Genomic DNA, 12721 nt, shown 5'->3' with positions numbered 1-12721 from the left:
CTTCCCTCTGGGAGCCAACCCAACCCACTCGAACCCCAAACCAAACACTACCAAATCTGGGTCCAACCCATCCCAACCTAGTTGAACCCTCAATCCAAACAGATTTTTTTTTTAATTTTAACCCTTTTTTAATGTAATTTTAAATCTAACACCTCTGATTTTTTTTAAAACTAACACTTTTGGCCGCGCCTATTGCCCTGGCGTGGCCAAATGCCTGTGCCGCGCCATGCATGGTGGCTCGGCACAGGGCTGACGTGGCGGCGACCAGGAGCGCTGACCGCTGACGGGGCAGGGCCTGCCGCGCTAGCGGTCTTGGCGCGGCAGTGCCGCGGCAGGGGTCGTGGCGCGTCTGGGCCAAATAAAACCCCACGGCCGAGCCCCCGGCCACACGCACCACTGCCCGCCCGTGCCGCCAGCCAGCCGATGCGCCCCGCCACCGGACATCGCCCGCCTCCAGTGCCCGCGCCGACACCGCGCCCGCCTGCGCCCTCGCAGCACCCGCGCCGGCCGCGCCACGAACCCTAGCGCGTCAAGGCTGCCCGCTGCTAAGACGGAGCCCGCGCCCAAGGGGTCGGGCGAGACCGAGCCCGTGGCCTTGGGCGAGATGGAACCCGTGGCCTCGAGGTTGGGCGAGACGGAACCCATGTCCTTAGGGTCAGGTGAGATGAAGCCTGCACCCAAGGGGTCGGGCGAGATGGAATCCTCGGCCCTGAGGTCGGGTGAGACGGAGCCTGCAGCCTTCGATCGTAGGATTCGGGACATCGGAAAGATTTTTCTTCATTTCAGTCCATTAGGATCTGATCTGTCCGCCGTCGTACTGCGACCGCGCATTCGGTCTCCTGGCGAGTCCAACTTCCCTCTGGGAGCCAACCCAACCCACTCGAACCCCAAACCAAACACTACCAAATCTGGGTCCAACCCATCTCAACCTAGTTGAACCCTCAATCCAAACAGATTTTTTTTAATTTTAACCCTTTTTTAATGTAATTTTAAATCTAACACCTCTGATTTTTTTTAAAACTAACACTTTTGGTCGCGCCTATTGCCCTGGCGTGGCCAAATGCCTGTGCCGCGCCATGCATGGTGGCTCGGTACAGGGCTGACATGGCGGCGACCAGGAGCGCTGACCGCTGACGGGGCAGGGCCTGCCGCGCTAGCGGTCTTGGCGCGGCAGTGCCGCGGCAGGGGTCGTGGCGCGTCTGGGCCAAATAAAACCCCACGGCCGAGCCCCCGGCCACACGCACCACTGCTCGCCCGCGCCGCCAGCCAGCCGACGCGCCCCGCCGCCGGACATCGCCCGCCTCCAGTGCCCGCGTCGACACCGCGCCCGCCTGCGCCCTCGCAGCACCCGCGCCGGCCGCGCCACGAACCCCAGCGCGTCAAGGCTGCCCGCTGCTAAGGTCCCTCTCAGTATGTAGTTTTTAGGTTTTAGGTTAGGATTTTGGGTTTAGTGATTGATTAGGTATTTAGTATTTAGCTAGTAGTTAGTTATTTAGTTAGGGATTGTAGAGATGCGGTTGTCACTGCTAGATCTGGTTATTATTTAGTTTATAGTTAGTTATTTAGTTAGGGATTGTAGCGAGCCGGTCGTGGGATTGTATTCCATTCGAACGTTTCGATTGTGGGTTCATCCCGCCGTGGCCGTAACGCTGAGCGTAACTGGCTCCCTCGCTTCTTGGTTGGCTTTGTCATACTACGATCTCTAGCCTCTATCCACGTCCCTAGCACATGACCATCGGGCTTGACCTCTTTTGCGCGCTTGTTTATCCTAGCCTTGTGCCGATTTATTTTGGGTTAGAGTGAATATTTTACTTTGCAATGCTATATAATGTTAATTTGAATTTTGTTAATTTAAGTACTCTAACGCTTTGTTTATCAATTTGTAACAGGATGGCCCATCCCACGTAGCACCCGTTGTACCCCATTCTTAAGGTGGAGTACGACGATCAGCACCGAGCACTCATCTTGAGTGACAACGACGCAGAGGTGGCCTTGCCTCCTTTGAGGCCCCGCACGCACACCAGGGCGCACTAGTGGGACGAGCATTACGCGCCGTACAAACGGCGTGTCGGCTTCCTCGAGCTTATCCGTGTTGTCAACCACGGTCTTCCGCCCCTTGACCCAACACTACTTACCGCAGCTGTAGACAGGGTTTGAGTGCATTCTTTGTACGTAAACTTTCTTGTAACAAATTTGAGGCAACTAACAGTCGTTCTATTCTTATAACAGGTGGAGGCCTGAGACCCACATGTTCCACCTACCTTGTGGCGAGATGACCTTGACGTTGCAGGACGTGAAGGCTATTTTAGGCCTTCGGTTGGAGGGACTTCCAGTGACAGGGATAGTTGACAATGATCACTGGAGAAAACTGGTGGCTTAGTTTACTGGCTTTCTTCCACCGGACGACGAGGCTTCCAAGAAAAATAAGTGAGAAATTCAAGCCTATTTAATATTTGCATTGCTTTCCTGCAGCCATCGAGTCTCATTTTCTTTGATAAATTTCAGGAAAACTTCTGGTGTTTCATCGTCCTGGATCACGGAGCGCTTTGATTACTTGGACCCATAGGCTGAGGAGGCTCAGATCGATAGGTTCGCTCGAGTGTGGCTCTAGCACTTTCTTGGTGCTTTCCTCTTTCCAGACACCTCGGGCAACACCATCAGCTGGATCTTCCTTGACATACTATGCCAGCTGTGGGAGAACATAGCGGCGTACAGCTAGGGCAGCGCTGTCCTGGCATGGACGTATCGACAGCTATGCATTGCATGCCGTCGCACCTCAGGGTATGCGAACCTTGGGGGTTGCTCGTACCTACTCCAGGTTTGGTGTTGGGAACGATAGCCCGTTGGGAGGCCTCTTAATATGGGTTTACTAGTAAGTACTTGGGTTCATTATATTCTTCGATATGGTTACATATGATGAATTTAGTAATGGCTAATTCATTATCGTGTTCAATGCAGCAATGAAACGAACAGGATACACTCCCTACAGCTCTATTTATCTGGACGGAATCAGAGTTAGTTAGAGGAAATGCGAGGCACAAGTACAGGGAGTACACGGACGGTCTCGACGTCCTAACACAGCACTAGGTTACGCTCTTTTTACTATCATACATGTGTCTTGTTCGATCTACACTATATCACAGCCTAACTCAATTACAAAATGTTCAGGTGCATTGGTGTCCTTGAGATGCTCCGGAGTTCTAGAACTATCTAAGTCATGTCACTAGGGACGAGTCATAGGAGTATCACTGCACGTCCCTCATATTTTCTTCCACGTGGTCGAGATTCACTTCTCCGTCAGGGTCCGCAGACAGTTTGGAAGAATGACAGGCTACCCACCACCGCTTTACTCCACCAACAAAGTATTGTACAGGTGCGTTATCGATTAATAACAGAGCTATAATCTAGAGGTGTGTGTGGTAGAACTAACATCGTTTTGTTGCAGGTATGACCGCAGGAAGAGGTACAAGACCAAGGATTGGCGTGTGACACACAACGCGCACATCCACTTGTGTGAGACCAGGGAACAACAGCCGGTTCATGCGGATCCTCCACACGAGCAACACACCTTCAACGAGTACCTGCGCTGGCTTCACAGGTCTACGAGGACATATATCAAGCCCCCATACACGGAGGAGGCGATTGACGAGGACTCGAAGGAAGATATGATCGAAGATGTGTACGACGTTGCCACTAGAGAGGACACACAGCTACAGAGAGCCCTGCTACAAAGATACGTGATAAGATACTTGAATGATACAATTTGTTATCCATTTGGTATTAATCATGTATACTAAAACTGTTCAACCGCGTTTCTGAACTCAGGCGACACAATTGTCGAGGCTGTCCAACGAAGCAGCGTACCGGCTTCACGAGTCTAGAGGGCAGGGGCCAGATGTTCTCGAGGCTTTTATGGAGGTAAACATAAACTAGTCCGTTCCGAAATTGTTTCTTTAGTGTATATGCGTTTGTGAAATGCGCTAACTTTAACGTCTATTTATGCAGAAGGTGAAAAAGAGCTGCATGAAGCTAGCTTAAAAGTTGAGCTGCATGGACACTCCTTATGAGGAACCGCCACTCCCAGCGCAGTCGGGTGGTACGTCTTCAGCCCCTTTGAGGACGCCAGCCGGCTCTTCTCAGCCGGTGATAGGTGCCACTTCCGCAGTGCATACACCACCACATTATAGCGCTAGGAAGGACCCTGCAATCGAGAACGATGACGAGTGGAAAGATTGGCCGTAGGACGAGATCGGCATGTCTCAGTTAGGTGGTACCCCACTTGACACCCAAGGAGCATCACAGGTACTAACAAAGATAGTTTCTTTAAATACGTAGGCTACATGAACTAACGATCACAAAGAATTCTAAGTAATCGTGCATATCACATACTTGCAGGATACGAGTCATACACACCGGCAACGCGACCACGCCGACGTTGGCTACACTCCCAATGTGTTGCCAACAAATCCGAAGAGACAGAGACGTCCGAGGAATCCTTACACTCCTAGGTCTTAGTTTGTTAGGTCCAACTATTATTGGGGTCCGAAACTTACAGGCTTATTTGGTTATGTTATATCGAACTTAAGTCAAACTTATGTGGCAGCTTGTCAACTTATATTATTTGCTTCATATTCGTTTCAATGCGTCGCGACATCACTGCTTGCGAGATTAAGTAGCAACTAGTTCAAAAAACGGTAGTCCCGGGGTATCTCGACACCGGTGGCCGGCGTCTTACGCGAGGGTTCGAGGAAGCCGGGGTCCATGGTCGCGTCGCCGCCGATCCTACAATATGGGGCCAAAAAGTCAAATAAATAAGTTCCCTTAAAAAATATTCATTTCAATCCGATTCAATTTTTCGTAATCGATTAGTTAACATGGTGGTTAACCGTACTATGAAAGATGGAAAAAATATCAATTACCTTATCAATTTCTCTATTCGGCCTTGAAAAAAATTAACAAAATATAGAAACAAATTCACTATTCATTTTACATCAAACAATACTTACCATCACTCCCACCATCGGCGCGACGCGTTCCGATTAAACCGTCCAAGTACCGCCGGGTTGGTGGCGGGCGCGGCGGGCAGGCTTGCTGCTCGGGCTGGCATGACTGGCCGTGGGCTTTTATTTGGCCCAGACGCGCCATGACCCCTAGCGTGGCACTACCGCGCCAAGATCGCTAGCGCGGCAGGCCCTGCCCCGTCAGCGGTCAGCGCTCCTCGTCGCCGCCACGTCAGCCCTGTGCCGCGCCACCATGCATGGCGCGGCATAGGCATTTGGCCACGCCAGGACAGTAGGCGCGGCCAAAAGTGTTAATTTAAAAAAAAAATCGGAGGTGTTAGATTTAAAATTACATTAAAAAAAGGGTTAAAATTAAAAAACAATTCTACAAACACACGCTTACATATGTCGGTGGCCAACAAGGTCTCCTAAATTTCTTCCAATCTTACCAAACCAACTGGTTAAGCCGATATCTATCCTTATTAATCTAACTTGCCATATAGCCTGTTGCCAGCCTGCTCTTGTTATGGCATGACATCTATATATATGGAAATCCATCGATAGTTAGGGAAGAGTATAGAAGCTTCACGTCGAGGAGCCTGACTATACATATGAGATTGTGGTCTCAATTTATCATTTAAGAAGCAAAAAGGAAAACCCAGGACCCTACAAGCTCACTGTCTGCCCCATAAATGGAGCTTATCTCCCTCCCTCCTAGACTTCATTTTACTTCTTAATCACAGGACACGCAATCCCTATACCATCAGCCATCCGCCACCTCATCTGCCTCCACCAGCTACTTCCTCCACCTTCCGTTTCCAATAAAGCAAGTCCATAAAAGGAAGACGACCAACAGAAAGCATGTCCACCTTAATCATTTGAAAGAAAAAAAAAAGAGTGGGTACCTTCAGGCGGCTAGACAATTCACTAGAATGCAGTATGTTGGCAAGCTTGGACTGGCCATAAGCTAATATGCTGTTATAGCTGTCAAGAAAGACAAAGTAGCAACTCACTGTGATAAATGAAAACAAATATTTATTCATTTTCTTGATGAGCTGAAGGTTGGAATAAATTCAAATCCGTACGAATCATAAAACGTGTTGAAAGTAATGAACATGCAAAAAGAATGAAGAATCTGTAATTTGAGTGAGAAAACAATACCCAGACTCACCATTGATCTTATCAAAACAAAATCCCTCTCGATATGGGTGCTTGTAGCTGTCTGAAGCAACTATCACAACCCTTCCTTCTATGCTGCTCTCTTTAGCCATAACTTTTATCTTCTTGAGTAAGAGAAGAGTCAATAAAAAATGTCCGACATAACAGGTTAGATTTACTTTATGAGGCCTTTTTTTTTTTGAAGAATCATGGGCATTAGGTAGTACAAGCAGCAGCTGAACAAATCCAACCAAGTAAGTGAGGATGTCATTTTGTTTTTTAATAATGTCGCAGATAATTACTGTGTGCCTTTACATCACCCAAACTGAAGAAATTTGCTTTTCACGTTGAGATAACAGCACGGACTACAAAAATTTACTTTGTGATATAGACAAAAGACAATCTAAGACATTAGCACCACAAGATAGCAATACCAAGGTGATTTGTTGCAAAATGCAGCTCAATGCCATCCTCCGAAAGCTTGAAAGGAACAAATGCGATCCCTGCATTATTACTTCAAACAAAGTGCGACCAAATCATGAACCTTTTATAGTACAAATAAGTGTATCAGAAAGAGTTGTTTTTAAACATATAATAAAGGCTTTAGCTCTAGACATCCTCTAATGAGGATGCATCATACAACAATTTTTATGACGCACTTGCCCCAAAGAACAATCCTCCCTACAATTTGGCCCTTTGTGTGCAGCATGTGATTGTGGTTGAGACGTGCCATAGCAACCGTTAAGTTTGCCATAATGTAGTGACCAACTGACCATATCAATACAGTGTAGCCACGGCCACGGCCAGTGGTCATTTCTGAAGATTAGTTATGCACTTATACTTACATAAGAATGTTCAGCGGGAGGTCCAGCACATTAAACTCGTTAACAAATCTTCTCACAGATGACATCGAGCTAAGGTCAACCTCAAGGATCTCAATCTTCGCAGTAGGAACTTGTCTCAGAATATCTTCCCTCACACGCTCAGCAGCAGACGGATTCCTCACCCCCATTATGACGTGCACGCCCCGCACCACAAGAACCTGGCATGTTTCAGCTCCAATCCCACTAGACGCATCTGTATGTAGGAAGCTTTTCCGTCAAGATGGTCACCACAAGAATTCAAGAAAGCAGCACAATTTGAGTAGCAGAACAAGAGCTGGAGCACTGTTAATGTTAAATCCTAGAAAAATATATGCAGCAGTTGAACTGAGGGCAAATCTAAATCCACTGATGCTCTAATACTAGTCAATAATGGACTAAAAATCAAGAATCAGGAGTGTGACAAATCAGGAGTCACAAAACCCAATAAAATAGCAAGGACGGCTACAAGAGGGAAGAGGGAGGCAGCAGTAAGTGACCGGTGACGATAGCGACGAGGCCAGAGCCGCAGATGCGGGTGGTGACCTCCTCTGCCGTCGACGACGGCGAGAACCCCGAGGGGCTCCTCCGCCGCTGAAGCAGGCCCAACATGTCGCTCTCCTGCAAAGCAACTCATCTGTCACCGTCTCATCGGATGGTATGGAGAAAGTGAGGGAAAAAAGAGGAATAAAAATATATGCGCTGAAAGAGGGAAAAAGACACCCTGTCAACGCAAATTATATTAGTCGCTCTGTCAAAAAAAAATTTATAGTTATAGAATCCACAGCCGTCAAACTAACTTAATTTTAATCAAATTTATAATAAATATTATTAATATTAATGTCTTTAAATAAATTTATTTTAAATATATATTCTATAACTAATCTTAGAGCAACTCTGATAAAAGCCCAAACCAAAGCCTCTATTATTTATTATTTATTTGGGCTCCCCTACCAAAATTTTGCTTCGACTCTAATAGCACCGCACAAATGAAGGCCCCAAAATTTAAATCAGTAGACAATGACATGAGGGTCGTCGTTGGCTCAAATCTTTCTTCCCCTCATCCTCGTTCTCCCAAAGCACGAGTCGCTCAAGGCCGCCGGCGCCGGCGCCCCGGACGCTACGGCAGCAGCGAAGGACGGCATTAGGTCGTTCGTGCTCTGCTCTCGGTTCTTGCTCTGCAGGCGGCGGCGTGGCTCCACGGGTAGCCCAACGATTCATCCATGGCGCGGCGCAGTGAAGCCTCTCCGATCCATCTCCCCACCGGCAGTTTTCTCCAACTCGCAGCTGCAAATCGGGGGCACGGGAAGGAGTGCGCGAGCCGTGGAACGAGCGGCGGCTGCGAGCTCGTGGTGCAACATGGCTCCAACCGGCGGTGGGAGCCCGTGTGGCAGTTGGGATCTGCGCCGGCCCCGGCGGCAGGAGCTCGGTGCATCGCGGAGCGCCAGATTTGCACGGGCCGTGGCTGTGGGAGGCGCCTCCGCGGCAGGGATGCCGCCATCGCCCTCACTGCGCGGTGGTAGGTTACCACCCGCACAAAGTTGCAACTTGCTTGCACGGACGGAGTCGCTGCTTGATTGGTTGCGTCCGTCGGAGCAGGCTCGCGTCCGTCGGGGCAGCTCGGCTAGAGGGGAGGGCTCCGCCGGAGCTCGCTGTCGGAGCGGAGGGCGCCGCCGGGGATGGGAGACACGAGTGGTCGGTGCGCGACGTGCTTCCCTGCTGGCGTGGGGAGAAAACGGCAGATGGGGGCACGGGGTGAGCCCCCATTCTGCACCACGAACGGGGTGTGGAGGGTGAATTTGGGTGTTCGCTCTAAATTGGGGCTGAAAGACTGTCTTCCAAATCCAAAATGGGTAAGAGATCCAAAATCAGTCTTTAACGGAGTACCTATACGGGAGACCTATTTTGGGTTGTCTGAGATGCACAACCCAAATATGAGTATCATTCTCTTTTGGGTCTTGTTGTTGGAGAAGATGCCGAATAGATATTGAACCTTTTACCTGTAGCGCTACCCAAATGATGAATGAGTCTTGTATTTTAGGTGTTGTTGTTGGAGATAGGCTAATAGTGACCCTGCTCGAGGGCACTCATATTCAACCGTAGGGGCTTAAACAGAGGTCCTATTAGAGTTGCTCTAAGACTTTGTTTGGATCCATAGAATTGAATTCTATTCTAATAATCATAATTTAGGCACAAATCAATAAAATTAATATAGTTGTATGCGAAATATATTTGTATACTATTGTTTGTCACACAAGTACAATCGAATACATAAGTCGTGTTGGCGGCAGGGGATTGCTTTGCAGCTGGTCTTGCTTGCTCCTTAATCTTCGCTCTCAGATACAGGACGGACTCCACCGTCTTCACAGACACCAGACCATCTTTTGAAAGATCCAGAAGGAAATGAGTCGAAAAGTGTACCATAAGTTGTAAGGTAGAAACCTAGAATTGAGACATAGAATTAATTTCTATTAGCCAGCTCATGATTTTAAGATAGGCTTATATTTGAACTTTGAAAAGTCATGGAATACCAAATTCTAAGTCAATTAGCTTAGTCCATTAACCAGATTTCAATTCCTTCAAAATAAAGGATCCAAACAGTGAATGTTCATATTTTTATGAAAATGTAATTTACTGTCTCGTCTGTGTGTTGTGTCCGGAGCGGTAACGTAGGTGAGGCAATGCACGTTGAGTTTTAATATTTTATAGGAGTCACTTTTTGAAAACGGTGGGAGAAATACTTCTTTATTGCTTTCAATTAATTTTGGCGTCTTGAAAAAATCAAGGGTTTTGGCAACTAAATTTTAGGAACTACCAGAGATGCTTTAACAACTCGATCTTTTTTCGGTGCCTAAATAAGTTTTGGAAAGACTAACTGTCCTATATGAATATAAAAGGTGACGACCTATTAACAACACATAATCGCACAAATCAATCTTCTACATTATTTTGCATCTACTATTTTCTCTCAGCTCTAATTCTTGCTTCTTGTTCTTTGTTCAACGACTACAAGGTCCTAGGCAGCCCATTGCCACCGTTCACCCCGAAGGGGTCCCTCTCCGGAGCTCTCATCGGCGTGTCTTGCGTATCACGCTCCCGACACTCTCCCTGCCATGTGTGTGTTACGTGTCGTGCTCCTCGTCCGTTATCGTTTTATTTTTAGCATACCGGTGGAACACGGCAGCGCTGAAGAATCATCCGAGGAAAGGAACGATTGCAATACTTACGCATAAACGAACAACACACAGTAATGTATAGCTTAATAACACTTGGAAAACCAGTGTTTGCGCAGATGACATGATCAACTGACGACGGTCAGTAGGGCCTGCCCGTGCCGTAGTTGCCTGGCGGGAAGTAGTCGCAGACAAGGAAAGTATCGCCGGAGTCGCACACGATCCTGGCGCACCCTAGCTGCGTGGTGTTGCGCCACACCACCTGCGTGTACCGCAGGCACCCGGCACCCGACGGCGCGGCGCAGGAGTTGCTCCCGTAGTCGTACCACTGGCCTTCCGCCACCCACGACGCCACCATCGCCGTGGCGTTCCAGTGCCGGCCTCTCCCCACGAACAGGTTCTCGCCGAAGTAGAACAGCGGCGACCGATGGGGAGCGCAGTCCCCGCGCCGCGAGTGTGCATAGTCCTTGGCGTACCCCGCGATCTGTGGGCTCCACGTCAGCGGCGGCACCCCGACCACCTGCCGGGCGGCGTTGTGAACCGACAGGAGCTCGGCGACCGTGGCCGCGGCGCGCCCGCGGCGGCCAGCATACCCGTCCGCGTCCGCGCTGCTGCTTCCCTCGTCACCGGCTGCGCTGTGCGCGCACAGTGAGACCACTGCTAGTAGTAACAAGATGGACAAGTGGGAGGACACCCTTGTTCCCGCCATCCCTTGGTTGTTCCAATATGTTCAGAGTGGGGTTTTTGGAATGGATTGCTAGTTGGACGTGAGTACAATGACTATATATATAGTTGGATTTGGTGTTCGATATCGTCCAATTCCAAGTCCCATTCCCTGATTTTGAGGTGCGATCGAGTAGGGTGACGATCGATGTCTTTGAACGCTTTCATGGCGGCTAGCATGCATCATTGTGTGCTCTAGCTGTTTCACGTCATCACACATATTCTTGGCATCCAAGGCATAACCGAATCTCTCAGATTGTTTATCCGATGATCAAGCAAGTACATATGGGATGGCGCAAAACGAGACCATGTCCTTGAGAAAGCGTAGTATTCAACATACTCCTGTATGTTTATGTATTTCGTATGCCTGGCTGGTTTGCTGTTTTCAAGGAGATGATGGTCTGGATCTTTCAAAAGATGGTCTGGTGTCTGTGAAGACGGTGGAGTCCGTCCTGTATCTGAGAGCGAAGATTAAGGAGCAAGCAAGACCAGCTGCAAAGCAATCCCCTGCCGCCAACACGACTTATGTATTCGATTGATCGGTGCGTGATTTTGTTTCCTATATAATGTATTTAGCCATTACTAGCATGCATGAAGCATTTGACTACTGAATGTGAAATAATGCTTGCAATCTCTCAAACCAGAATGTGACTGTCTAGCAAATATTTCTGTTGACGCCAAATTGGATCACGCAACAGCAAGAGCAAGCCTGAAGTCGCACACAACCTATCATACCTAGCAAGCAATCCCAAAACCATCGAGGGATCGGTTAGGCTGATTCGGAGACCGTCCTTCACCACAAGAACTTAGGAACATCTCCTGGGAAGACCCATTGGTGACATACACGGCTAAGGTTGTCCTACGGTTGGCAAGACCAACAAGAATGCCGCTGCATCTCACAGAGAGATGCAACGGACAAGACATTTGAAAAGTAGGGCAAAATGAGTAATAGATGTAAAAAAACTCGGATTTTGGATCCCTCAATCGGTCGTGATCCACTCGTTTAGAGAGGGGGTCATTTTGTCCTAGTAGGGTCCAGATCGTAATCTAAAAATTTTCCATGCCGAAAATATATCTAAAACCGATTCAGAAACCGTCGGAGTAGGACAAAAAAATCAGCCTAGTCAGGTCCCAAACAGGTCAGGCTGGTTTTGTCGGGCCTAATAGGACACCCTCAGCACAGCATAGGGAAACCGTCTTGACCAGCTTGGGAAACCTGCCACGTGGGGACCCGCCGCGTTATTTTACCTAAATCAAGCGTTATCCACTTGACCAACCCAATTTAACCAAATCAACCTCGGTGATCCCTGGGAGATGCTATCCACATCTCCACTACATCCATACTAGGATCCCTCTTGCGTATCATACCACAATAGCCACCACAAATCAAAGATTTCTTCTCAACAAATAATTACATAAAATCTGCAAAAACATATATTACCATTGATTAATAAATTAATTGTTACAACATAAATGAAGACATTGATTAAGCTATGTGTAGTGAGATTCAAACGACTATCTTACCATTTTATACTACACTATGAATTACACTCTAACTAGTAACGGGTGGTTGCCTTGCCCATGGGCGTCGCCACCATAGCTTGGATGTCTCTTGTCATTAACCAATTTTGCCAGTATCGACAGGGTGACATGGCCGCCAATATTCTATAGGTAGCTACAAAATAACTTAACGAATGTGTCGATGTTTTCGGACCACTGACGAGTACATTTGTATTTGCGCATCTGACTTGGATGGTGTGCTCGAAGGACACAAGGGTTTATACTAGTTCAGGCGGAACGTCCCTAC

General features: G+C 48.1%; 2 protein-coding genes across 3 annotated transcripts in view; both read right to left on the bottom strand.

Annotated features, from left to right (window-relative positions):
- LOC136494747 (short-chain dehydrogenase TIC 32, chloroplastic-like) overlaps nt 1-8772 on the bottom strand; it is a 52079-nt gene extending 43307 nt beyond the window's left edge. The window contains exons 1-5 of one of the 2 annotated variants that reach the window (XM_066490923.1): nt 7519-8772; nt 7004-7235; nt 6593-6672; nt 6162-6336; nt 5906-5984 (exon numbers count right to left, since the gene is read on the bottom strand). In XM_066490923.1, the coding sequence (XP_066347020.1) occupies nt 5906-5984; nt 6162-6336; nt 6593-6672; nt 7004-7235; nt 7519-7630 (678 nt within the window). In that variant the 5' untranslated portion in view covers nt 7631-8772. Of the gene's footprint in view, nt 1-4646; nt 4783-5006; nt 5985-6161 lie in introns of those variants that run through there. The other variant, XR_010768692.1, reaches the window with a different exon arrangement.
- Nucleotides 8773-10311: 1539 nt separating this feature from the next.
- Nucleotides 10312-10900, bottom strand: LOC136491341 (pathogenesis-related protein PRMS-like). The gene has a single exon (XM_066487612.1). The coding sequence runs from the start codon at nt 10898-10900 to the stop codon at nt 10334-10336; it is 567 nt and encodes a 188-aa protein (XP_066343709.1). The 3' UTR covers nt 10312-10333.
- Nucleotides 10901-12721: the final 1821 nt, after the last annotated feature.

The sequence above is a fragment of the Miscanthus floridulus genome, chromosome 11, assembly GCF_019320115.1.
Source record: "Miscanthus floridulus cultivar M001 chromosome 11, ASM1932011v1, whole genome shotgun sequence".
NCBI lineage: Eukaryota > Viridiplantae > Streptophyta > Magnoliopsida > Poales > Poaceae > Miscanthus > Miscanthus floridulus.
Note: the sequence above shows the minus strand (reverse complement) of the source record. Positions and strands in the feature narration are given on the sequence as shown.